The sequence below is a fragment of the Triturus cristatus genome, chromosome 12 (genome assembly GCF_964204655.1).
Source record: "Triturus cristatus chromosome 12, aTriCri1.1, whole genome shotgun sequence".
Classification (NCBI taxonomy): Eukaryota; Metazoa; Chordata; class Amphibia; order Caudata; family Salamandridae; genus Triturus; species Triturus cristatus.
In genome coordinates this window covers 92,320,424-92,344,203 of record NC_140595.1, presented here as the reverse complement: position 1 = coordinate 92,344,203, position 23,780 = coordinate 92,320,424, and the positions used below count along the sequence as shown (strand labels likewise).

At 47.6% G+C, this 23,780-nt stretch overlaps 2 protein-coding genes across 3 annotated transcripts in view; one reads left to right on the top strand and one right to left on the bottom strand.

Annotated features, from left to right (window-relative positions):
• Positions 1–6,372, top strand: part of SCNM1 (sodium channel modifier 1) — a 66,267-nt gene extending 59,895 nt beyond the window's left edge. For both annotated transcript variants that reach the window (XM_085637397.1, XM_085637398.1), the window contains exons 7-8: positions 3,632–3,752; positions 5,307–6,372. In XM_085637397.1, coding sequence (XP_085493523.1) covers positions 3,632–3,752; positions 5,307–5,406 — 221 coding nt within the window. In that variant the 3' untranslated portion in view covers positions 5,407–6,372. The remainder of the gene's footprint in view (positions 1–3,631; positions 3,753–5,306) is intronic.
• A 6,589-nt stretch (positions 6,373–12,961) lies between these two features.
• Positions 12,962–23,780, bottom strand: part of TMOD4 (tropomodulin 4) — a 108,345-nt gene continuing 97,526 nt past the window's right edge. The window contains exons 8-10 of the mRNA XM_085639458.1: positions 16,129–16,272; positions 13,601–13,745; positions 12,962–13,217 (exon numbers count right to left, since the gene is read on the bottom strand). Of these exons, the coding sequence (XP_085495584.1) occupies positions 13,195–13,217; positions 13,601–13,745; positions 16,129–16,272 (312 nt within the window). The 3' untranslated portion in view covers positions 12,962–13,194. The remainder of the gene's footprint in view (positions 13,218–13,600; positions 13,746–16,128; positions 16,273–23,780) is intronic.

Sequence of the window (23,780 nt, the reverse complement as noted above, 5' to 3'; positions counted from 1 at the left end):
GTTCCTCTCAGAGCAGCAGGAAGCATTGTTCTCAGAATCCCGAGATTGTAGGTGGGCCTTTGTGAACACAGAGGGCTTTGGTCTAGGACTGCAGATGTTAGTATGCTAGGTGTGTAACACAGGACCTCACCCACCATTGCCTCCATTACCACATGGAAGGCTGAGATACAGCAAACGATAAGAACCATAACACAAATTGCAAGTCATCTTGCAAATACGAGTTTAGTGAGCAGCACCGATAGTCTGTGGGATGGCATAGGTGGCCTGCCAACAAATTCCCTTAAGCGCACCTGATCTGATGCAGTGGAATGGTTGCAAGGGAACCTTGTGAGGCAGTAGCAAATGGAAATAGCATGTTCTTTGCAGGAGGCATCTTAATCCTCTGTGATACCTTAGCATGAGTGGAAACAGCCACTAGATAAAACTCCCATCTCTGCCCAGCAGGAACATTAACCACCAAAGTCACCTTTACATTTTTCTTGTCGCCTGACAACCTCTGGACACACAAGGACATGTTCTTTGCAGCAGACATCTTAATCCTCTGCGCAACTTTAGCATGGGTGGAAACAGCCACTAGATAAAACTTCCATCTCTCTCCCACAGAAACATTTAATCGACAAAGTTACCTTTACATTTGCTCCGTCCCCCACACCTAGTCTCTCAAATAAAATTAGTTTGTTCTGCTCGCCGGCCTTGAAATCTTAAGAGCTCAACCCAGGGACCCTCTGAGCAGGCAGCATGCAAGGAAATAGGCAACTTGCACAGCACGCCTTCCTAGCTATATGTAAGTCACAGATGGTTTACATTTTAGTATTTACAACATGCTGTTAACATGCTTTTCTGGCACAATCATTCAAGAGGTACTTGGCACGGTCATTTCTTTTTTTTTTTTTTTGAAACCGTTTATTGCAATCTCAAATATATACAGGTATGGGCCTACAACCTTCCGGCCGGCCGCTAAAGTGACAGAAGCAAATGACATACATACAATGAGGCACTTGGCTTTGCAGAGACGCTAAAGCAGGAGGTATCAACAACGTGGGCCACATGACTCTGAGCCCACAATACGGTTTCGTTTTATACAACACAACAACATAAAACCACACCCGCAAGGCAACCCGCAATCGAAAGTAACAACACGTGCTCCTCAAGTGGGGGACCCCAACCATCCACAGAAATCCAGAGAGGGGAAGGGGAACAGATCCGGGACTGGGAGAACACTGTGCCCGGGGCTGAGGGAGGGGGTCAACTAGGGGGATGGAGCTGGTGAAGCGGGAGGCAACAACGGCGGCTCGCAAATACCCCCGCGGTAGGCGTTCCAGGGGCCCCATACCTTCACCCATGCACCAGGCTTACCCCGCGCCACATACACCACCTTTTCTCGGAACATGCACCAATCCATGTGTTCTTTCCAGGCCGACACCGCCGGGGGCCTCTGGGATCCTGTTATGGCAGGGTTTTTGGCTTTATTTAGCAGTGATAATAGATCATTATTCTTGCTCGCATCTAGTATAGGCATTCTTAGCCTGTGTTGGCCCTTTTAAGCCCTTTTTCCAGACCTAGAAGAGGATAGCTGCTTAATATGCCTTTATTCTTGACTTTAACCTGTCTATTGCCTATTGGCTTTGACATATTAGACATATTGGTATGGTTCATGTAGGTATTCTGACAGAGCTAAGGAGCATTTCACCCCTTTCAGGCCTACAGGCCTAGAGCTAGAGGGACTCCATCTTGATGAAGCTGAGAGGCTTTTCAGGGCAAAGGCAAAGTTTATAGTTAAGGCTGTTTTTCACTTGGAGAGAACCGGTCTGGGCCAGCCCTTATCGGTAGGCTGTATTATTCTCTGTGTAGAAGACACAACAAAAGCCTGGCCAGCTGGGAAAGTGTCCTTGATGCGAGGTGATGCAGAGACCCGGTGGGCGGCGGGCTGATGGCTGGAACTTTCCATGGGGAAACAGCATTCTATATTTGTGAAGTGCAGAGGCGGAGTCAGTGAGTCAGTCAGAGGGCAGTCGAGGAGAGAGTCCAGCAGAGAGAGAGAGTTCAATCTGGAGAAGAGCTGAGTTGAATATTGAGCTGGAACTGAAGGAAGCAGTCAGAAGCAGTTGCTTATCAGGAAGAGGTGTGAATAGCTGGAGTCTGAAGTAATGCCTTTTAGAAGGGACGGAGGAGAGATCGTGGACTAACCTATGGGAGCAGATGGAGTTAATTGGACATTGGCGCAGAGACAGAGTGAATAAGCTAGTGGAATGAACAGTGATCAGAGCGGCAGGAACCATTAAGATTGAAGCTGGAAGGTGGAGACAGTTCGTGTGGGGGAGAGGAGTCCAGAGACAGAGCGATCAGCGCAGAGGTGTACCCAAGAGTGCAGGAGAGAGAGAGCATGAGATGAGCCAAGGCACAGACGAGAGAGGAACCCAGATGACAGCTAGAACAAGATTTCACACTAATCAGGTGATAGCGCTTTCATCACATTAGCTACACTTAATCTTTTCCCTTTCAGCGGAGTGTTCCTGTTATGTGTAATCCTTCTCTTTTAAGTAGTGTGTTCTACCTATAGCCTTTGTTAGATTTGTATTAATGTTTATATTACTGTAATAAATGACCCCCAGTTTATAACAAACTGGTGTGTAGCCCCTATTCTTGTTCACTGAAGGTAAATGAAGCTCCTAGGTGAGCACTAGGCGCGTGAATGGATGAGTAATCCCAATCAGGTAAGTGGTGATCACATAAATAGGGAGTGAGTGGACCTTTGATGCCAAGAGCAGGTAATACACAATAATCTGGACCCACATTCAAAGTTATTATTGTAGTTTCATCCCGAGTAGACAGCTGAGATAATATCCCAATATATATATATATATGTATAGGTGTTCATAGGAATGTGGTCGTCGTTGATATGCGGCGTTAATGAGAGCGCTGGGGAGGATTACCAGCGTGTAGGACTGCCGGATTGCAGCCCGTGTATAAGTGAGAGCGGCGGGAGGGATACCGCCGTGTAGGTTTCGCAGGATCGCGAACGATTTGGAAAAGGGAGCATTGGGTTCTGCAGGCCCGTGTGTAGCAGATCTGCCCTAGGGTAGAACGGTCTGGGTCAGGGCGACCGCGAGACCAACTGATGTGAATAAGTGTGGTGTAGGGTATGGATATCCCTAGTAATCAGTGAGTATTCTTAGTATCCCTATAGATTTAGTGGTGTTCTTAATAATATGAGCTTGTATATTGCGAGTTCCCTATCCTCAGGTAGGTACCAGGTGCCTGGATATAGAGGAGTCCTGAGGACGGAAGGTGAGTACGTTTTGGCTGGGTCACAGGGGCCCCTGGGGGCTGATCCCATCTAAACAGAAAATCCAGCCATTACAGATCCCCACAGTTGAGCAATGTCACGTTTAGCTATCATATATCCCAGAGTCACCCATCGCGTCTGCGGAACCGAGTAATCGGTCGGTTCCCACACATTCAGCAAGCATCTCCTCGCTTCAGGCAACAGCGCGACATGCGTAACCGCTCGCAGGACCTCATGCACACCACGCCAGAATCGCTCCACCCTGGCACGGTCATTTCTTGAGATCCAACAAAGGGGCAGTACACTATCTCCGGACCATTTTTTCACTTGTGTTTCTAATTCTAGGCAGCCGGCGACAGCACTCTCACAAAACCAAGAGGAAGAAACAAGAGAGAGCAGCACAGCCGGCAGTAGAAGGAGACGCGGAGAGGGCGCGAGTGATGGCGCACTACCTGCAGCTAAGAAGGTACGCGCAAAGGCCTGTAGCATCAAGCAAGGTCAACCTTTAGGTACGCTACAGAGTGGAGTTTCTGGAGGTGACACCATCCCTTTTCAGGATGAGAAAGTAGTTAGAATCAAGAATGAGTGTTTGTACAGCATAGCCTCCCATCCCACAAACTGAACATCCAGCCTCAGTCTAGAGCCTGGGGTGGGATTTTCAGTTTTTTTAGCTTGATCCTGGAAAAGATGTGATGTATTAGTGAACATCATTTTTGACTTGGGGCTCTTGATGAAAGGCACAAACATTTGGTCTACGCTCATACGCGTTAACAAAATCAAGTATGGCCTCCTACCTCTGCCCAGAGTATCTTGTGTTAACAGAGTTATGTTTTAGGTAGGATCTTCTCTAGGCAGTTCCTACCTTTCTCTTTCCGGGTAGTTTTACAGATCTAGAATTGCCCGTGTTGGTCATTGGGGAACGTTTTGCTACAGTGGTGTGCATTACAAAGAATCATACTTGTCGTGTTCATCGTTGAGTGAGAATGGAAGCTGCTGGGAAGGCCCATGCTTCTCATGCCATGCTGATAAAGAACCCCAGTTCCCATCCAGTCTGCCCTGTATCTATAAACTATCAGTTCTATCCTTTTTATTCTACCCATTTCCTCCAGGTGAAGACCCCTGGTCCATCCAACATGTCCTTTATCTGTTAATTAAAGTTGCCAGACAATAAAATTGTAATTGTCTTTATAGCACCAGCATTCGTGCCGCAGCCTCTAGACATGTATGGACTAAGACATGTATCTGGGAAAAAATCAAACCTCCACCAACACTAACCCTTATAGGCAACATTGATTTAAGGCAATTTCTCTTTCTGAGTGCATACACCCTATCCCGCACCCCCACCCTTTATATTCCTTTCCTCAACCTCTTTGTTTACTCTCTCTGCTTATATCTTCTACTCTTTCCACTTTGATGCTTTTGAACCCGGTCGCTCTGTCCTAGCTTCCGTTTAGCATTAATGACCTTTCATCTACTATGTACTTATCTGTTCGACCATGTGCTGTTGTTTTGACGATTCTCAAGTCTCCAATAAAAATATTTTGAAATGTTTTTAAAAAAAAAAAAAAAGCTAAGAGACCTATCAACTCTACAGTTTTTCTACAGGTAGCTCGCCCTGGGTCCATCCAGGCAGCCATTTTAGAACTAAGGACTTACCGGCCGAAGCATTTTGGCCAACTCCAACCCATTCCTACCACTGTTGGCCCTACTTGAACTGCTGCACTGTCAGTGAAAGTTTTCTTTGCAGTACCTTTAAAAACAGATGAACTTTAACTAAATATTAGAATATTTTACTAGTGTAACCATACATTGGCATGGAAGTAATCAGAGTCACAGGTCTTAAAACATATGAAAAGAAGATGTGCTTGTGGAGATGTATCCTTTGATGCCTAGAAGGAAGCGAGAGCCCAGTTTTCAGGCTGTTTCCAACTCTTAGAAGAGGAGTATGATCTGGAATAGGGCATGTGGTCTGTGGTGGCCACCGCTCCCTCTAATGTCCCTGATGTCCCTTCCTTCACAGCTCCGGCTGGATCCAGGACGGCACCGGCAGATGGGTCAAGGATGAAGGCGTGGAATTTGACTCCGATGAAGAGGAGCCTCCTCCGTTGCAGGCGCCTTGAGGCCCCCCCAGATCCCCTGCAGGCGGCCTTCAACCTGGGCTATGCCGTGCGCCTTGTAAGGCAGAAACTGTACTATGAGCACCCTGAGGCCGCGGTGACCTCTGGAAACTTAAATCTGGCGCCCGGGAACTTTGACTCATCATGGCTACCCCAAGCGAACCCCAGAAACCACAGGTTCAGTTTTAGGGAAATCCGAAAAACCTTATTGTGACACTGTCTTTTTTCTGCCACCTATTCTATACAGCAGACATATTAAGACTGATTTTAAAGACAACAAGAGCTTGCTGATTCCCGTGGTGGGGAACTTGTAAGTCTGCTATAGACACACTGGGACCCCTAAATGCCCATCCGGTCACCGAAGACCCATCCAGGAACCACGGGAGCCCAAATCTTGCCACCCTGCACGACCACCCTCTGAACCGTTCCACCATCTCCCCACCCAGAGCCACGCTTACCACTCTGAACTGGGAAGCGGAGAGAGCGTTAATAACACTCATGGACTGAAACACCCTGTGAGCTGCGGTGTGTGGGCCATTCTACGAATATTTGCAAGGATAAGATTGCATGGGTTTAATAAATATATTTTTTTAGGGATAGTCCAAGGAGCGAACACAGCAGAAAATAAAAGGTTAATTTCTGTTCATGCTTTGTTCTTTTTGAACCCTGTAAAAAGGAGTAGCGATGGTAGTCCTGGTTCAACAGATATTTTAAATAATTAATCAAAATGTGCCCCGAAGAAGCTTCACTGCGCACCCTTTGACATCCACCCAGCGATATCACAAAGTTGACCCCTAACTCTTCTTTTATTCCTTTGATCTTCCCTCTTGTAGTAGGACATAACAGTGACACCCCAGGCAGGAGCTAGCAAGGGCAGTGCCAGGTATGAGAGCCACGCGGCCTGTATTTCCCAGCCTGAACAACATGTTTATCTCCATGGCATTAAAAACGAGCATTGGCACAGCCAAATTGTCTTGCCTTGTCATGCCTGGTTTGTTTTTTTATTTTTTTGCAAATATATGCAATAGACATTAAAAGTTTAAAAATAAAGGCAAACATGCCTCTGTTTACATGTGGCATGCATAGATTTGGAAAAAGCGAGTTCAAATTGCCAAAATAACTACAAAAACAATGTTACTAAAGCAGACCGTAATGGAGGGGTTGAAATACTAAGTGCCATTCTTTTTAAGTGGATGTGTACATGTGCAAGAACAAAGTATCATTTTCAGTGAATAGTCAATGGCTTAAAAGTGGGCCAACCAATTGCCCACCTGCTTTAGACTGGTGCAGCTGGAAGCAAATCATGAAAGACATCTGAACATGACAAATGGGTGAAGATGGCTGGCTGAAAGACCCCGTACGCATTTCAGGTCAAAGTTTGTTTGAAAACATGGAGCGGATGATGAGAGATCGAACTTTCTCTTGGTCAAACTTAAAAATTGTGTGAAGCGGTGAAATCCATTATTTTTCCCCATTCAAAATCTATATCCGCAAACACATGAAGAAATAACTGAAAGGTATTTATTTGAGAGCTGTCTAAATTAGTTCTAAATGGTTATTAAAGCAAACAGAGGTATAACGGACACGTTTCACGGAGTACTCAGAATTTTACACCAATTCTTTTCCAAATTCCACCTAGAGCAAACAACTGTTTAACCCTGGCCAGTCCGGATTGTCGTAAATGTACCCTGGCAACCCAACTGACACCTGTAATAACGTAGGAATAGCACTTTTCCGGCCTGCCATTAGGTGGCAGCAGTGACCGGGTCTTGAACGTAGGCGACAGCGCGCTGAGCAGAACCATGTGCGTGAAGGCGTAGTCTTCGTTTTAACTGTTTCCCTAATCAATGACAATAAATTGCGTTATTTGAGTCCCAGCGTGACGCGGGCAGTAATAGGGCCGAGCTGGTGCTGCGAGTCCCTCCACACTTCTGTGTAAAATAGTAATTTTACAGGGCCGAATCCCATCTTTAGGCAATTTTCACAGGGACCCTCTCAACCATTTTAAAAAGATATATTTTACATATTAACCTTGCCCCAAAAATTTGGGAAGCTCACTGTGTAAAAAAAACAACAAAAAAACAGCTTGTCTAATAAGCTTTTTAGTAAAGGGTGCCATGATGTGCCCTTGAGTGTGAAGCCCCTGCGTAGTAAGCCCACTAAACATACACATCCGTGAAGTCTACTGCACGGGGTCTAGGGGGCAGGCAACGGGACGAAGATGACTTTTACTGCCAGGGTGGTGCCCGGTGTGGGTAGGGAGCCTGAACTCCACTCTCCCAAGCACCAGTGGTCGGTGTGAGAAGCTCACAGCGGGTGGTCATTCGAGAGTCTCCTAATGGTGGGAACTAGTCGGGTCTAGGGCTTTTGGTGGGTGTGTGAGGTTTGCACTAACCAGGAGTAGGTGGACTTTGCACTAACGACACCTGCGTGGATTTGCACTGATAGGAATTATGCGGAGGCTGCACTGTTGCAAGTGTGAGAGGCTTGTTTTAGTGGCAAGCGAGGGCCTTGCACTGGTGGAAAGTGTGAGTATCGGCACTGCTGGACGGTGTAAGAATGCGGTCTGAGTTTTGCCCTGGTGATTAGTACGAGGAGTGGCCTGATGGACAGGAGGCGGAACTTGCACTGGTGAGAAGTGTTTCCAGTGGAAAGTGAGGAAAGCTTGCGTTGGTGGGGACCGTAAGTAAACTTCTTGCTAGTGGGTAGGATGAGAATGTTGTATTGGTGCCCAATGTGCGAAGCTGGCACTTTGCGCAGATATCACGGGTCATAGTGTGAAGAGCTTGTATTGCTGATCTGTATGAGGGTTTATACTGATGTCTGAGGAGCTAACAGCATGCGCCAAGATTTTATACTGGTGGGCAGTTTCAGGGACTTGCAGAGGCGAGTTGTGCGAAGAGCTTACACTGATGAGTGGGGTCAGGTGCTTGCAATGGTGGACTGTGCAAAGACCTTACACAGATGGGCGGTGTGAGGCGCTTGCAATGGTGGGTTGTTTGAAGAGCGTACACAGATGGGCGGTGTGAGGCGCTTGCAATGGTGGGTTGTTTGAAGAGCGTACACAGATGGGCGGTGTGAGGCGCTTGCAATGGTGGGTTGTTTGAAGAGCTTACACTGATGAGTGGGGTCAGGTGCTTGCAATGGTGGACTGTGCAAAGACCTTACACAGATGGGCGGTGTGAGGCGCTTGCAATGGTGGGTTGTTTGAAGAGCGTACACAGATGGGCGGTGTGAGGCGCTTGCAATGGTGGGTTGTTTGAAGAGCGTACACAGATGGGCGGTGTGAGGCGCTTGCAATGGTGGGTTGTTTGAAGAGCTTACACTGATGAGCGGTGTCAGGTGCTTGCAATGGTGGGCTGTGCAAAGACCTTACACAGATGGGCGGTGTGAGGCGCTTGCAATAGCGGGTTGTGCGAAGATCTTACACTGTTGAACGGTGTCAGGTGCTTGCAATCATGGGTTATGTGAAGAGCTTACACTGATGGGTGGTGGCAGGCACTTGCAGTGGTGAGTTGTGTGAAGAGCTTACACTGATGGGTGGTAGTGGTAGGCGCTTGCAGTGGTGAGTTGCGTGGAGAGTTTACACTGATGGACGGTGACTGGTGCTTGCAATGGTGGTTATGAGAGAGAGCTTACACTGATGGGTGGTGTCAGGTGGGCTGTGCCAAGATTTTACACTGATAGGCAGTGTCAGGCACTTGATATGGTGGGTTGTGCAAAGATCTTACAGGAATGGGAGTTGTGAGGCGCTTGCAACGGTGGGTTGTGCAAAAAACTCACACGGATAGGCAGTATCAGGCGCATGCAATGGTGGGTTATGTGAAGATCTTACACTGTTGGGCGGTGCCAGGCTTGAAATGGTGGGTTGCGCAAAGATCTTACACTGATGGGCGGGTTCAGGCGCTTGCACTGGTGGGTTGCGTGAAGATCTTACACTGACGGGCGATGTCAGGCGCTTGCAATGGTGGGTTGTGTGAAGAGTTTACACTGATGAGCGGTGTCAGGGACTTGCAGTGAGTATTGTGCGAAGACTTTAGACTGATGGGACAGTCAACTCCTTTTATGCATGAACAAACAATATGAGCATACAGAGATGACACTATTACAGTTGTAAGGATATACGTCGTCGGGCCAGGGTACATCTGAGAGAGAGAGACATGCACATTACTGATCTCAGCTTTCCAGGGGGAGATTTGGGGGTGGGGAAGGGAGTGGAAACGTACTACTGTTTTGCTCAACTTGATGGATGCTACAGAATGAATTCAATAACAGCACTCACTATCACTGAAAACCACGAGTCAATAGGCTGCATTAAATGCAGCTTTTACCCACAGTGCTATTTGAGTGAGCTAAATTGCTTTCTGCTAGGGCTTCCTAAGAAATTCTGCCCCGAAACCCATGAAAACTTGCCTCTCTCTTTGTTCAGTCGATCCTGTTTGAAAACCAGGACGCGCTAAATTTACTGGAATGCGCCAGGGCAGATGGTGAAAAACTGTGACTTACCAGCAAATCCGGGATTCACTGCAGGGTCAACCATTCAAAAGAAGCAAAAACATTGACCACCTGTGACTGGTTCTCAGGAGAGGAGATACTTTTAAAAGCAGGATTAAAAAAGTGCATACTTTGCACTTCACATGGGAAAATTGAGAAATTAAGCCAGGCACAAAAAAGAATATGAAAGTAAGGACAAAATCTGTCCAGTTTTATGCATTAGTCTTTCCAAGTAGTGACAGGCAACGGTAAAGATTTTGGGGTGGTGTGTGGAAGTCGCTAAAACCGTTTCAGTCATCCAAACTTGATATCCTCGAGACGCATTAGTAGGAAACCTATTTTGAGAAAGACGACATCGGATCCACAACACTCTTCCAAGATGTCCGCCCTCCCCCCATGCCATGGGACAGGTGCCAGCCAGTTGAGTCTAACGAGCAGAATATAGAGCACTTCCCAGGCCCAGCTTACATATTAATAGCTTAAAAGGGCAACACAAGCTTTTCGTCTTTGCACTACTAGTTCGCTCCCTGGGGTGTTAACACCCCACACTGTTGTTAAGTCTTACATTTTATGTCACAGAATTCGCTATATGTCAAAAATCTTAAATTCTAAAATTGCAAAGTGGATTGCAACGTATCACTAAAATCAACCGCCTAAGGAAATCTAAATGCAACCACACATTGCTAAATCAAGAATTTCACAACATTATAATAGACAAACAATCACCTTAATTGACAGTTTAACTGCAATAAAAAGGACAATCGACGACATACAATGTTCAACGTCCAAGGGAAATTGCAAAGTGCTTTGCTTTTTAAAGTTCAAACAGCAAACTCATGAAATTGAACATCAAGTTCCAACACTGATTGCGCAGTGGATGTTATGAGGCTGTTAAAATACTTGGAACTAGATGGGTTCTAGTCATTAAAACTGAGAATAAACTACTTATAAAATAAATGGTGAATTGCTAAGTGCATATATTCAAGGCATTCCAACAGACAGCGGATGTACGGATATTGTAATTGCATTTATATAGTGCTTACTATCACTGACTAGGCATCAAAACGCTTTTTTTGGCAAGTAGCATGCTACTTTGGAACCCAAAAAGGGTTAGTGGTGAATTAGTATAGGTAAATATGAAATTCGTTTGAGCGGTAGACATGTTAGTCTGTTATTAGGATTGAAAAGGATAGTGGAGGGATACAAGAGGGAAGGGTTTGCATCTATATAGCGCTTGTTACCCCTGATGAGGTGTTGAAGCGCTTTTTGGTGGGTAGCGCGCTAATCCGGAACACAAACAGGGTTAGTGGGGAGTTAGTATAGAGGAATATGAAATTAATTTGAGGGGTGGACATGTTAGTCTGTTATTTGGATTGAAAAGGAATAGTGGAGGGATAGAACAGATTGAATTTTGTGATTGAAAATTTCTTGTGGATTGCTTAATGATAAATGACAAATCAGTGATTCTCCAGCGGTGTGCAAGATACTTAAAATTACTGTTTGGATTAATGACCTTGTGTTGGATTGTAGATCAGTTGGTTATATGGTATCCTCAAATGGCTTACCACCTGCAGCTTTACCAAAGGAGAATTCCAAAGTGAATATCTTTAAAACATAAACAATGACAGTAGACAATCCAGGGAAATGAAGGACCACTGTCGATTGCAAAGTATATACCCTCAAGCCATTAAGAAAGATTGTTTACCTAATAAAATAAAGGACCAATTGCAAAGTGGACATTTTGATGGCAATAAAGCGAATCCTCAATTACTTGAAAACAGGCCACATTACAAAGTGGATTGCTTAACGGCGAAAACATGGACATGCCATTACCTGCAGAAATCAATGTCCAATTGGGGATTGAAAGTCAGAGGTGTCATGACATTAAAATGTAAACTCCGGTGACACTTCTGGAAATCCATCCAGACTGCAGGTTAGAGGCAGATCATTTCAGGTCGTTATAAAGCACAATCATTGAAATTGAAGGCACGACCAGATTGCACAGTGGGTTTTTTCATCTAGTAAAAAAGGACTACGGACAACCCACGGATTTGCAAGGCGCATTGACTTATTGTAAAGCACATCGTTACAACCAGTGAAAACGATGGTTATTGACTTCTGGAAATCTAGCTTTTTTGGTCCCGCTTCCTCAGGTCTTTGAAGGTCCAATCAAGGGACTCCTTGCTTCCCTAGAACCGACATAGTGTGACTTATCTCAGGCCCACTGGGATCCAAATATAGGTCTATTTAATAAACATGTACCACTTACAGAACAACGCATACAATAAATCGTCAAGCAGCACTGGATAGCTCTAGGGTCCTTATCTGCTGGGAAAGGAGCAGCATGGATCGGTCTGGTATCCTTATTTTCAGGGAAAGGATCAACAAGATGGGCATAGACCAGTGATAAAGTACGGCCCGGTGGCTGCCTGCGGCCCTCCTGACCTTCACATGCAGCCCCCGGGTTAACAGCAGCACTGGGCTGCTGTTCACTTCAGAGAGCACTAACATTCAGAGAGATGTTTAATAAATGGGGAAGCTTTTATTTACAAGCTAACTGAAGTAAAGCAAAAGAATCTAATAAAGTATTCTGCAACCTTTAACCACCCACAAAGCCCAACTCCCATCCTGCTAGCATGAGTGCAGCCCTCGGGCCCACCACAGACCATAGTTTGTAGCCCCTCGGAAAATGTTTGTGAGTATGGCACAGACGGTACTGGGATATAAGCAGACCTGAGAAATGGGAAAAACAGATGGCGGCCTAAGTTGACATCCAGAGGTAATGGGTTTTGCTGGATAAGTATGGTGGTCAAGAGCTTACAGGCCCTGGCAGACTGGAAAGGGCTATCAAATCTGGTTGGCTTCATCTGTCATCACATCCTTTAAGCTATGAACTTGCAGGTCATTCATTGTTCAAGAAGAGGCGGGCAACAGATCGCGAATAGTAACTTGATTAGGTTTTCTTTGAGAGAAAGGATCCTTTTTAGGACAGAGTGGAAGCCTTTTAACCAATGTGAGCCAGGAGTCTTCATCACAGTACCTGGAAATGAACAAGCATCCTGCGGCTTTTCTAATATTCTCTTTATTTACAGTAGGAATTAAAAGACATGGTGTTCTAATTCCAGGTTAAAAATTGACCTGAGAGTCCCAAGTTGTAGAGGAGGGAGAACAAAGGGCCCCACGACAGAGGCAAGTTGGTAAGGGAAAAGGGTAGGATTTAAATAATCCTGGATGCTGGAACACCAGGCGGAGGTGGGGTCTGTGGGTGTAGGAGGAAGTCAATGAGATTGGCAGCTCTTATGTTTTCTTCTGCTTGCGACCTGGAAAAAAAACAGAAAAAGGTTTTGGAGTGAGGATGACAGAGTCCTGTATGACAAAGATTCCTTGGTGGTGGATAGTGTAGGTGTGGATGTATATATGTATACATATGTATATTTATGTGTGTGTGTATATGTATGTGTATGTATATATCTACATCTCAGAAGCTCAGCCCGGGCCCCGTCAGATCCCATTTCAGAGAACAGAGTAGAATAAACACTCCCAACAAGCTTGTCTCACGTAAGTAGCGTACACATTAGGCAAGTTAACATACCTTATTATTCATCAGCATAACCTAAGGTCAGATATCCTCTTAAGTGTAGTTCCACCACGACAAGGTAACAGCACTATACGATCATGCATCAATAAATGAACGCATGCTCACGTGTCTCGTTGTTTCTGGTGATGGCCACAGAGGCACGGGCGCGTGGTCCCTGCTGCGTGAAGTGGTAGCCGAAGCGAATGATGGACGGGCAGTTCTCCAACATCGATGCCATCTCCATCTCCACCGAGTCACCCAGATTTTGGCGCTGGAATGAAAGACAAATGCCACGGTCAAGCAGGCGATACCATTGGGTGCCCCCGGGGTACAGGTGCCAAAACCAAAAAGAAAAGCATGGAGCTTTAATGCTTCCATCTTTAACAGAAAGTCAAAATACTGCTGTTTCACCCAGTCCCCAAAGCTTTCACCGATTTACTCTGGAGAAGATCTCAAAGTGGAATACCTGGTGTCAAATTAGAATTGGTTTGTGATGGAACTTCCACAAAAAAACTATCCACCTTCATCTGTTTTTAACCCATTTGATAAAGGGAGAGGAAGGCTTTTGAACCAATGGCTGAGTGTCCACTGCCCTTCTGTTGGATTCACCAGTGGGTGGTAGCAACACCAATGAAAATGGTGACAGACAAGCCACCTAATTGAGCCAACATTGGCAGCCAGGTTTGCAGAAACCCCTCTCCATGGAAGACCTTTGGGCGAGGCATGGCTACTTTTCAAACAAAGCCCTCAAGTGTTCATGGTGGACTGGAAGAAAACTCCTTGCACTTCAGGGACTCTTGTAACGTGGGTACAATTCAATACACAGGCACAGTGGAGTTGTTGTAGGAGTTCTTCTACCGAGTGGGATCCCGCAATCGTAGTGGAAGCCTCCACGGAACAAAAAAAACTCCTGCCTCTAGGGTGAACTTGTGTTAATACAGCAGATATTCTGTTTTTTAGGCGGGGAGGATAGCTCCCACTATGGTGGATTGAACTTCTGCTTCAAATGGCCTCAATGTGGCCATTCGTGGCAAACATTCAAGGAAATATAAATGGGGACTCATGATTGGCAGAGGCGTTGAAGACGTCTGATGGGCCTCATAGCACACGGAGAAACACCATTTTAAGGGAGACAGTCTTTACAACAAAACTATTACAACGCATGCCATTACATCGCATGTTGTTGCAACGCAAAAGGTGTGCAGCAGTGGGTAGAAGGTGTTTGATTTAACTCCAACACCTTCCCTACTGTTGCACACACTGGAGTTGGAATAGAAAATGAATCTATTCCAACTTCCAGCGTCCCCCCCGACAGAAAGTCAGAGTAAAAGTTTGCGTTGCAACAGCATGCGATGTAATGGCATGCGTTGTAACGTCACATACTCCCATTTTAAGGCTCAAGTGTCTCCAAGTTTAGAAAGGTTTGTATGTCAAGACATCATCGTCTATGTACTGCAAAAATATCATATCACCTACCATTTTATAGTCTAGGTAAGTACATATTTATTTTAACAACACAACTACTTAGCATGATGGTTGTCTGCTTCACCTGGCTTCATTTATTTCACAATATTTTACTTTCCCAAATGTAGAAGTGAACATATGGGACTCTAAATTGCCTGCAGTAAGGAGCACTCACTACAAGTGCCTACGTGATACGGCTAATGGGCAATATACTGTGTCCCAATGGTACATTTTGGAGACAGCGACTTTGTGATGAGAAGTGAAGAAGGCACAGTCCCCTTGAGACAAAGAATGTCGCACAAGGTCCTGGTGGTGCAGTGTGCTGGGGGGTCCGTAGCGTGCTGTGCCCTCGACATCCATAGATATCTTATTTTAGGGTCCTGAATCATGATGATTTTTGCGGCATCAGTCACGCACACATGGTGATGCTGCATCTACGCGGCATAGTGACCTAGCAAGGTTATGCTCTTGCATAATCTGGATATATGAACTGCAAAGGGTTGTCATGCTGAGGCAGTTTGAAGGCGGCATATAGTAAAGTAGGCTCAGTGTCTGGCGCAGTAAAGCACCCGTGATGTGGTGTTAGGATGGTGGTGTGTTATAGGGCAGTGAAAACAAGAAGCTCTTTGGTGTCCCAGTATCGCAGTGTTCGGCTCTCATCTTTGGTAGTCCATTCTGAGGTCCGACAGAGCTGAGCTCTCGTGTCTTTGATGAAAGATATAAAGATGGTGCAATACAATGATGGCGCAGTGTCTTGACAATGCAATACCCTAGTGATAAAGTGACCTGGTGCCCTAGAGTTAGGATGGTACAGAGCCTAGGAGTGAAGTGTCCAGGTGATGCTGTGAATGAATGGCATAGGCCTCAGGGCCCTTGTGTGAAACTTACAGGCCCCCAGTAACAAACCCCACAGTGCCTGCTCTTGCTGGCAGTGTTGAATTATTTGATAAAAGCTGTCGTCATAGTGCAGCCTCTGAATGGTGCAGTACCATAGTGTCACAGAGGTAGGAGGCCAGAGCATCGTGATGTCATACTACTTTCTCCCTTCCTTCTGCAATTTCTTGTGAGCAGTACCCTGGTTCAGCAGCGTTAGGATACGTAAGAGTTCCGGAGTTGTTAGGAGCATTATCCCGTTGCATGCTTACCCTTATAGGTCCTGTACCCAGCAGCACGATGAGTAGCCCCAATACCTGGTTGTCCACTTTGAGCTCCAGCAGGGTTATGTTGTCCTTCATCGCCTTGATGACGGCCATCATGCCAGCGCTGGTGATGAAGTTTGATTCAATGTTGAGGCTCTGCAGGGTCTTGTTCTCTTTTAGCATTTCTGCCGCCGCCTGCGAACACCGCAGAAAATAAGGATTCACATTAAAAAGAAGTTAAAGAAGCCAATGATGACCCCCAACATGTAAGCCCTACAACAAATCAATCATTTTAGATCCAGCCACAAGGCCCCAGAACATACAGAGATGCATAAAAGGAGAGTAGAAAGGACAACAATCTCAGATTGGGATCCTTAAAACCCTCACCGTCATGAGGCCCTCCTCAAAACTCATAAGCTTGCGAATCCTAATAGCAGCATTGGAATCGCCAGGGTTTCCAGGATACAAGCAAATATTTAGAGTTTGTCAAAACACCAGATGGGTAGTTTCAACTCCATGCATCATTATGTCCTCATAAGGGAGGAGGATGTTTTATATCTGTGTCCTATGCTAGGTGTCTGCTCAGCCTGTTCGAGTGATGATTCGCAAATGGAATGAGGTGCGTGGAGTCTGTGGAATGAGGGCAGAGAGAGTCATTTGGGTCTGAACGTGGAGCAGGTAAGTTCTTGCTCTTGTAGAGGTGTCCTAGCTACAGCCTACATACTTTTTTCCCCTGGGGCATATGTGGAACTTGACATTCTAAAGAAGTATTCTATGTGAACTTGTGTGTCCTGTCTCATTACCACAAACGTACTTGGATTACTACAGACGGTGCTTAATTTTAGCAGATAGTGGCAGGTGGGGCCAACCGGCACTTTTGTGGGGGGGCTGGGACTTATTTTTAATTGTCACTATTAAGTGCCATTTAACGACACAAAGTAGGTGTTCTAGGTGTGCTTGACATATGTATGGTAAATTCACCAGTGACGTCAGCATAATGGAATAGGTATGGATTGTGGTAGTATGATCAGTCCTGACAAAAGCCACAAGCATTTGGAAACATAAGTGGTAGAAACATGTTCACCCTAAGAGGAAGTAGGGGTAACTAGTGCCCCGTAATTTCTTTTACTTTTACCATTTTTAATCATACCAGCTGGTGCCTAAATGAAAATGTTAGGGCAGGACCAACACAAAAACTAACTAGCAGACTGCGACAAGTGTGACAATTTAGACACTGGCGTAATGAAAGTTGAGGGGGGCCCCTCCAGAATCAATCAGGAGCTTTCGGCCAGAGTACTGTGCTGAGGGGCCCCCCTGGAGCTTGGACCTCCCCGCACTGTGGGGGCCACGGAGGTCAGTGTTACCCCACTGAATTTAGACTATTCCAGGCCCCCAAAGCTTTAAAAAATGGCTTGGGCAGCAGGTATTAGTTGTTTTTAATGTATACTGAATTAATAAACAATTGCTGTTCTGCTCATCTCTAAATTATAGAAACAGCGCCACCATGTGGCAGCGGTCATAAGTGCCAGTGTTGACAATTTAGTGCCAAGCACCAGAAACCACCAGCTCAAATTAAGCACTGGCTACCAGGCAGGTATTTTTTAATGAGTAACCTTACTCTCAATCACTACTATATTCCTTTTCCAACAAAGTGCTCCCGTGCATCTCACAGAATGTAGCATGTCCCATTCCTCAACGGAACTCTATGATGAAGCATGCCACCAAAGGGTATCCCTGGTGGGTGTAAGTTCTTTAAAGCAAAAGGATTATTTTCCCCTTAGGTCGACGGAATGGTTCTTAAATTGATCCAATCTAGTTCGGCTCCATAGTTTGTGTAAATTACAGATAAATATGGGCGTGGCCAGCAGCATGGCGGACTAGACGTGTCCAACCGGAGCTACGTGTGCCTGCCAATGATCCTGTTGAAAACCTGGGCTCAAAATTGACATCCTGGCCCGCAATAGCGTGGGTGGAGTGTGCGGACAATACGCAACAATGGCGAAGATTCCTGACTGCGGAAAATCGCTGTAACGCGGTTGATAGATAGAAAGGCTGTGCGGAGGACTTGGGGACAGGATGGTGACGCTGGTGATCGTGCAGACTTCGGTGAGGCGGTGCACCCTGGCTGAGGGACACTCATCGGGGGCGCCTCACCAAGCACGGAGATAGTGATTTGGTGAACCCTGGGGGTCGGTTCCGGGCGGGGCGGTTTTGGGTGTAACGAGCAGCGCTGGAGGGCCGGGGCTGTGCGCGCCGCCTCCTGCCCCCAACATTGCCACTGTGGGAAAAGCGGCTGCGGGATTCTCTCTGCATAAACATCCCATTTCCCGGCAGTGTCACCGAAGACTGCCCGTGCGGACCCAGATCAGGAGGCGGTGGCCCTGTGGCGTCAGGTCATCCGCGATGTGGTTGGTCAGCGCTGGGCCTCCCGCGACTGTCGTGTTCGCACTGGGGGCCTGGAGCGGCAGGGCAGGCTCTCCGGATCCATCACCCGGTGAGCCCACCAGGGAGTGAGAGCCTGGCAGGATTGGTGTACGCGAGGCCGGGGAGGCAAGTGAGGCCCGTGCTGGATCCTGAGGCGACCCGCAGGGAAGCGAGTGGATCGAAGGGACCTTCCGGGAAGAAGTCGGGCCTGAGTATGCCCCGAGACGGAGACAAACGATCACAAGGAGCGGTAAGGAGGTCCGGCGGGGGGACTGGAGGGTGCAACCCCAAAGGGTGTGGAGGCAGTCTGGAAAGAACTTGGAGCGCCCCCCACCCCTGCCCATTGTGCTCTCGCTTCATGCTCGGAGCAGCGGGGTGAACATATACCCGAGGGCCCAGCCATTGTAGCACTGAACACTTTGAACCTTGCCGTTGATGTGTGGTGGTTCTCCTGTGCCCATGGGGCGGCACCCCTAGTTGAGTGACCTGGTACCGGGACAGCACCGGGGGGCCCCCAGCGAGCGCCACCGTGAACTGCATTGAGAGGGGGCCCCTCCCAAAGACTGAGAAGAGTCCTGAGTCACCCGGGCTGCTGCGTGAGACTGTGGGGGACATCTGCGAACGGTCAGACGGCGGGCAGTCGCCGCTACGGACCAACAGTGGTTGGGCACCCCGTCATCAAGGGGACACACGGGCTCCCGGTGTGTGAAGATACGTACGCCCAAGAGATCACGGATAGAGCAGGGAAGACATCTCCCAGGTGCAGTGCAAGTGGGCACACATGAGGACACCGGCTGGATTCACGGCCCGACACCAGCACGCCCACTCAAAGTGCAAAAACTACGGGCCGCCGGCAGCCCCACGGTCCATGCAGGTTCTGCGGTCTTGCCGGAACGCCCAGTAATAGTCCTTGATGGCACGAGACAAGGACCCAAAACCGCAGCGTCAGGGGAAGATGGACAAGTTTGCCAAAATCCTGCCTGCGTCGTAACCCCCCGACTCCGCGGACGCACCGGACAAAAATGCTGCAGGCGATTCAGTCCTCCAGGGAGGCACTGGAAGGTAAAATTGACGCAATTAAAATTGATGTTAACCTGCTCCGTCAAGACCTGCCGAACGTCTCTGAAAAAGTCACACACGCTGAGCAGCGCATATTGGAGGTTGAAGACACTGCACACACACTCCGGGGAGAAGTCACGGCCTTGACAGCGACCATGAAGGATGTACTATGGAGAGTTGACGATGCTGAAAATCGAGCCCGGAGAAACAACCTCCGCTTTCTTGGCTTTCCGGAGACCGTGGAGGGGTCGGACGCTGGTGCCTACCTGCGTAAGTGGCTGCTGGACGTACTCCCTGGTGCACAGTTTTCACCCTGATTTGTAATCGAAAGAGCGCACAGAATACCGGGGACCCAACCACCACCAGGGGCCCCAGCACGTCCGCTGATTTCAAGGTTTCTTAACTACCAAGACAGGGACCTCATCCTCCGGGAAATCAGAAGCAAGGGGGAAATACGGCTGGACAATACCAAAATAATGGTGTTCCCGGATTACTCACTAGAGGTGCAAAAGCAGCGCAAGACATTCAACTCCGTGAAAGATAAACTACGGCAGTTACAAATCACATATATGCTACTCTTCCCTGCTAAACTCAAAGTGATCTATCAGTCCAAAACACAGTTCTTCAACACCCCAGAGGAGACCTGGCACTAGCTAGAGGAATGCCCTGCGGGGAGCCAGGCACCACCTCCCCAGAAAGTCCCGCCGGCAGGCAGACACAGACCGAGATCACAGCGCCTCAAATGGAGGAGCCCTGCGACCGCGCAGAGCGAACAACTTAGGGCGATGCCATATCAGAGCAGGAGGATGGCGGGGTCGACGCCGAGGGCCTCAGACTCGGAAAGTATGCATCACACGGACAGACTAAGCACGAACCCGCGGATGAGGTTGGGGTTCTTATTCAGTTATTTGGCAAAATACCAGGAATGTACGTTTATTGAGACTGCAGAGACAGAGACGGAGGGACTAGGGAAATAATCATTCCAATGGGAAGGGCACAGCACGATACCCTGACGACGACACATAGTCAAGGCACCTATTCGGTCCTCTCCTGGAACGTAAATGGGATGGGCAATAAGGTAAAGAGAGGACTGGTATAAGCCTATTTCAGAAGACTGAAGCCCGATGTCATCTTTTTGCAGGAGACGCACCTGAAGGGCACACAATGTGGGTTTCTAGGCAGAGGGGCATACAAGACTCTAGCCTACGCGGGGTTCTCCACCGGGGCGAGAGGGGTGGCCATCCTAATCAGGAAAAGGCCGTCATTCAGAACAGAGCGCACTTGGCTAGACCCTAATGGTACATACGCTGCGGTTAAGGGTGTATGGGATAGACGTAGCTTTACTCTCATCAGTGTATATGCACCCCCTAGGTTGCAAAGACAAACACTAGAAAAGCTCGCTGCTGGGGCTCCACCACTCACATTAATGGGGGTGACTTTAATGATGTAATGGACCCTACATTGGACCATACGACAAACCCAGTGGGAGGCCCCAAAGAGACACAACTTAAGCGGTTCGCAGATACACTGACATTAACTGACATATGGCGCAGGCATCACCCCCAGACCAAAGCTTACTCCTTTTACTCAGGAGCCCACAAAGCCTTCTCGAGGCTAGACTATTTACTAGCCCCAGCAGGTGACATAGGGAAGGTTAACAAGGTAGACTACCTGGCTAGAGGTCTCTCGAACCATTCACCCATAGTACACAACGCCTGGCTGGGGAATGGAAGCTCAACCCATGGGAACTAAGGGACCCCAAGGTTGCCCAAGAGATTAGGGTAGACTCAAAACTATTTTCGTGAAAATGTGAGGTCAGTAGACTCCGCCATTACATTATGGGAAGCATACAAACCCGTCCTGCGGGATAGAGCCCAGAACGTTATAGTGTATAAAAAACGGAAAGAAGGTGAAGAGATCACAGGGCTGGAATCCCAACTCTTACAGATCGAAACACAGACCATCACGAGCGATGACCCTGATCTGTTGCGTAGATTACAAGTTGTCCACAGGGAATACTTTGCACTGGCTAAAAAAGATGTGCAACACACTATACACGCCATGCATCGGCGTCTATACGACGCTGGAGATAAAACGGGGCGACTGCTTGCGTGGCTGAGTAAAAAAGAGCTGGATAGTAGATGGGTAACCCAGATACAGACAGAGGGTGGTCAAGCCCATACCACTCCCGTTGAAATAGCTAACGCCTTTGCTGGGTACTATGAGGCCTATGCGCAATTCTCGCTGGCAGAGCCGGCACAAATAAAGGCATATCTTCAGAAAATACAGTTCCCCAAACTAGTGGCAAGCGAATCACTGACATTGGACGAGAAGATAATGAATGAGGAAATCACAGAAGCCATTGGGGAGTTGAAAACTGGGAAGGTCTCGGGTCTGAATGGGCTCCCCCCCGAATTCTTCAAACAAAACGGAACATTATTTAGTCCTCACCTTCTTCAGCTATACCTGCAGGCGGTGGGTGGTCTCCCCAAGGACCTACGGACAGCCACGATTGTGGTAATCCCTAAGAAGGATAGGCCTTCGCAGAAGTGTAGCTCGTACCCACCCATCTCTTATTAATATGGAAACTAAAGTACTGGCCAGAATACTAGCCAACAGGCTTACCACGGTAATATCCGGTCTCATACACCTGTCAGGCTTTATGCCGAGGAGGTCGACGAGACTCAACCTCCGGAGGTTACACAATTGGCTGGAGGTGGTAACTACTTGATGCTGAGAAAGCATTTGACACCGTCCTCTGGCCCTTCCTTATGTACGTGCTGGAGGAATACGGATTTGGCCCTACTTTCAGGAAATGGATCGCCATTCTCTTCGAGAGACCCCTGGTTAGAACAAGAGTTAATGGTGTAGTGTTGCGGGAATTTTCGATTGGACGGGGTGCCCCCTGTCCCCTCTCCTCTTTACTCTGGTGTTAGAGCCTCTCGCATGTGTCATCCGAGCACATCGATGTATCACAGGATTCCGGAGGGGAGAGAATGAGACCTCGGACGAGCGCATCTCGCTGTATGCCGACGACAGACTACTGTACGTTACAGACCCTGAGATGACGCTCTCAAATATCATGGCCAGTTGTGAAGAATATGGCACGCATGCGGGGTACAAAATCAACTGGGAGAAATCGTGCCTTTATCCAGTCAGTTGGGGAGGGGGGGGCATTGGTCACATTAGCCAGCTTCAGATAGCCCCCAATGTCATACAATATCTAGGGGTTTATGCTACGACGGATAAAGTAGAGGCGCTCAATCGGAATCTTTATAGGGTGCTCAAGGAGTTTACCTCTGACGTAGAAAGATGGAACTCCTTGCCATTGACGTAGCTGGGGAGGGCGGCGCTTTACAAAATGATAGTGCTCCCAAAATTCTTATATGTTCTTCAGAACATTGATACCAGACGGGATAGTCGTTAAAATTGATGAGAATAGCACTGGCGACATTGCAACGCAACCAATAGAATGGCGGTATTTCCCTGCCTGATATTAGAGCGTACTACTGGGCCGCTCACCTAATTGTAGTAAATGAATGGGAACATGCAGCGGGTGACCACCCCACATACGCACTGGAACGCACACAGTTTGCTAGACGGCAACATACACACTACCTCTATGGTGGGAAAAGCTCTGCAAAACTCCTAATAGCCACGCAAATCGTGATCGCGGCATGGGAAAAAGCGGAACGGCAAATGAAGTGGGATAAACGAGTGACCAGGGAAACTCCACTTTGGGTGGGGTGGCTTAAAGAAATCGCGAAGCTAAGAGGATTCGGGAAGTGAGACCTACTGGGCATCTCACAAATTAAAGATATAATATTCCATTAAGTGCTGGTTACATTTTCCCACCTCCAGATAGCGTACGACATGCACCAGACACAATACTATAAATACTTGCAGCTAGCACATGCGTGGAGGGCACAGCATATCGACACAGGTGACCTCCCCGAATAGGCCCCGTTAGAGGGACGACTCCTAATGGGTGAGAATGGGGAAAAGGCAGTCTCCTGGACATACAGAACCATTATCAACACAAACCAGACTCCCTGCTGAAATTGAGGGCGAAGTGGGAGGCGGACATAGGTGAGATTGAAGACCCGGATTGGGAAATAGCGCTTATGCATCCCCGAGAGGTGGCCATCAGGTCCTGCCTAAGACTAATTCAATTCAAATACCTGCACAGAGCATATTATGATAGAGCCCGGCTGCACCAT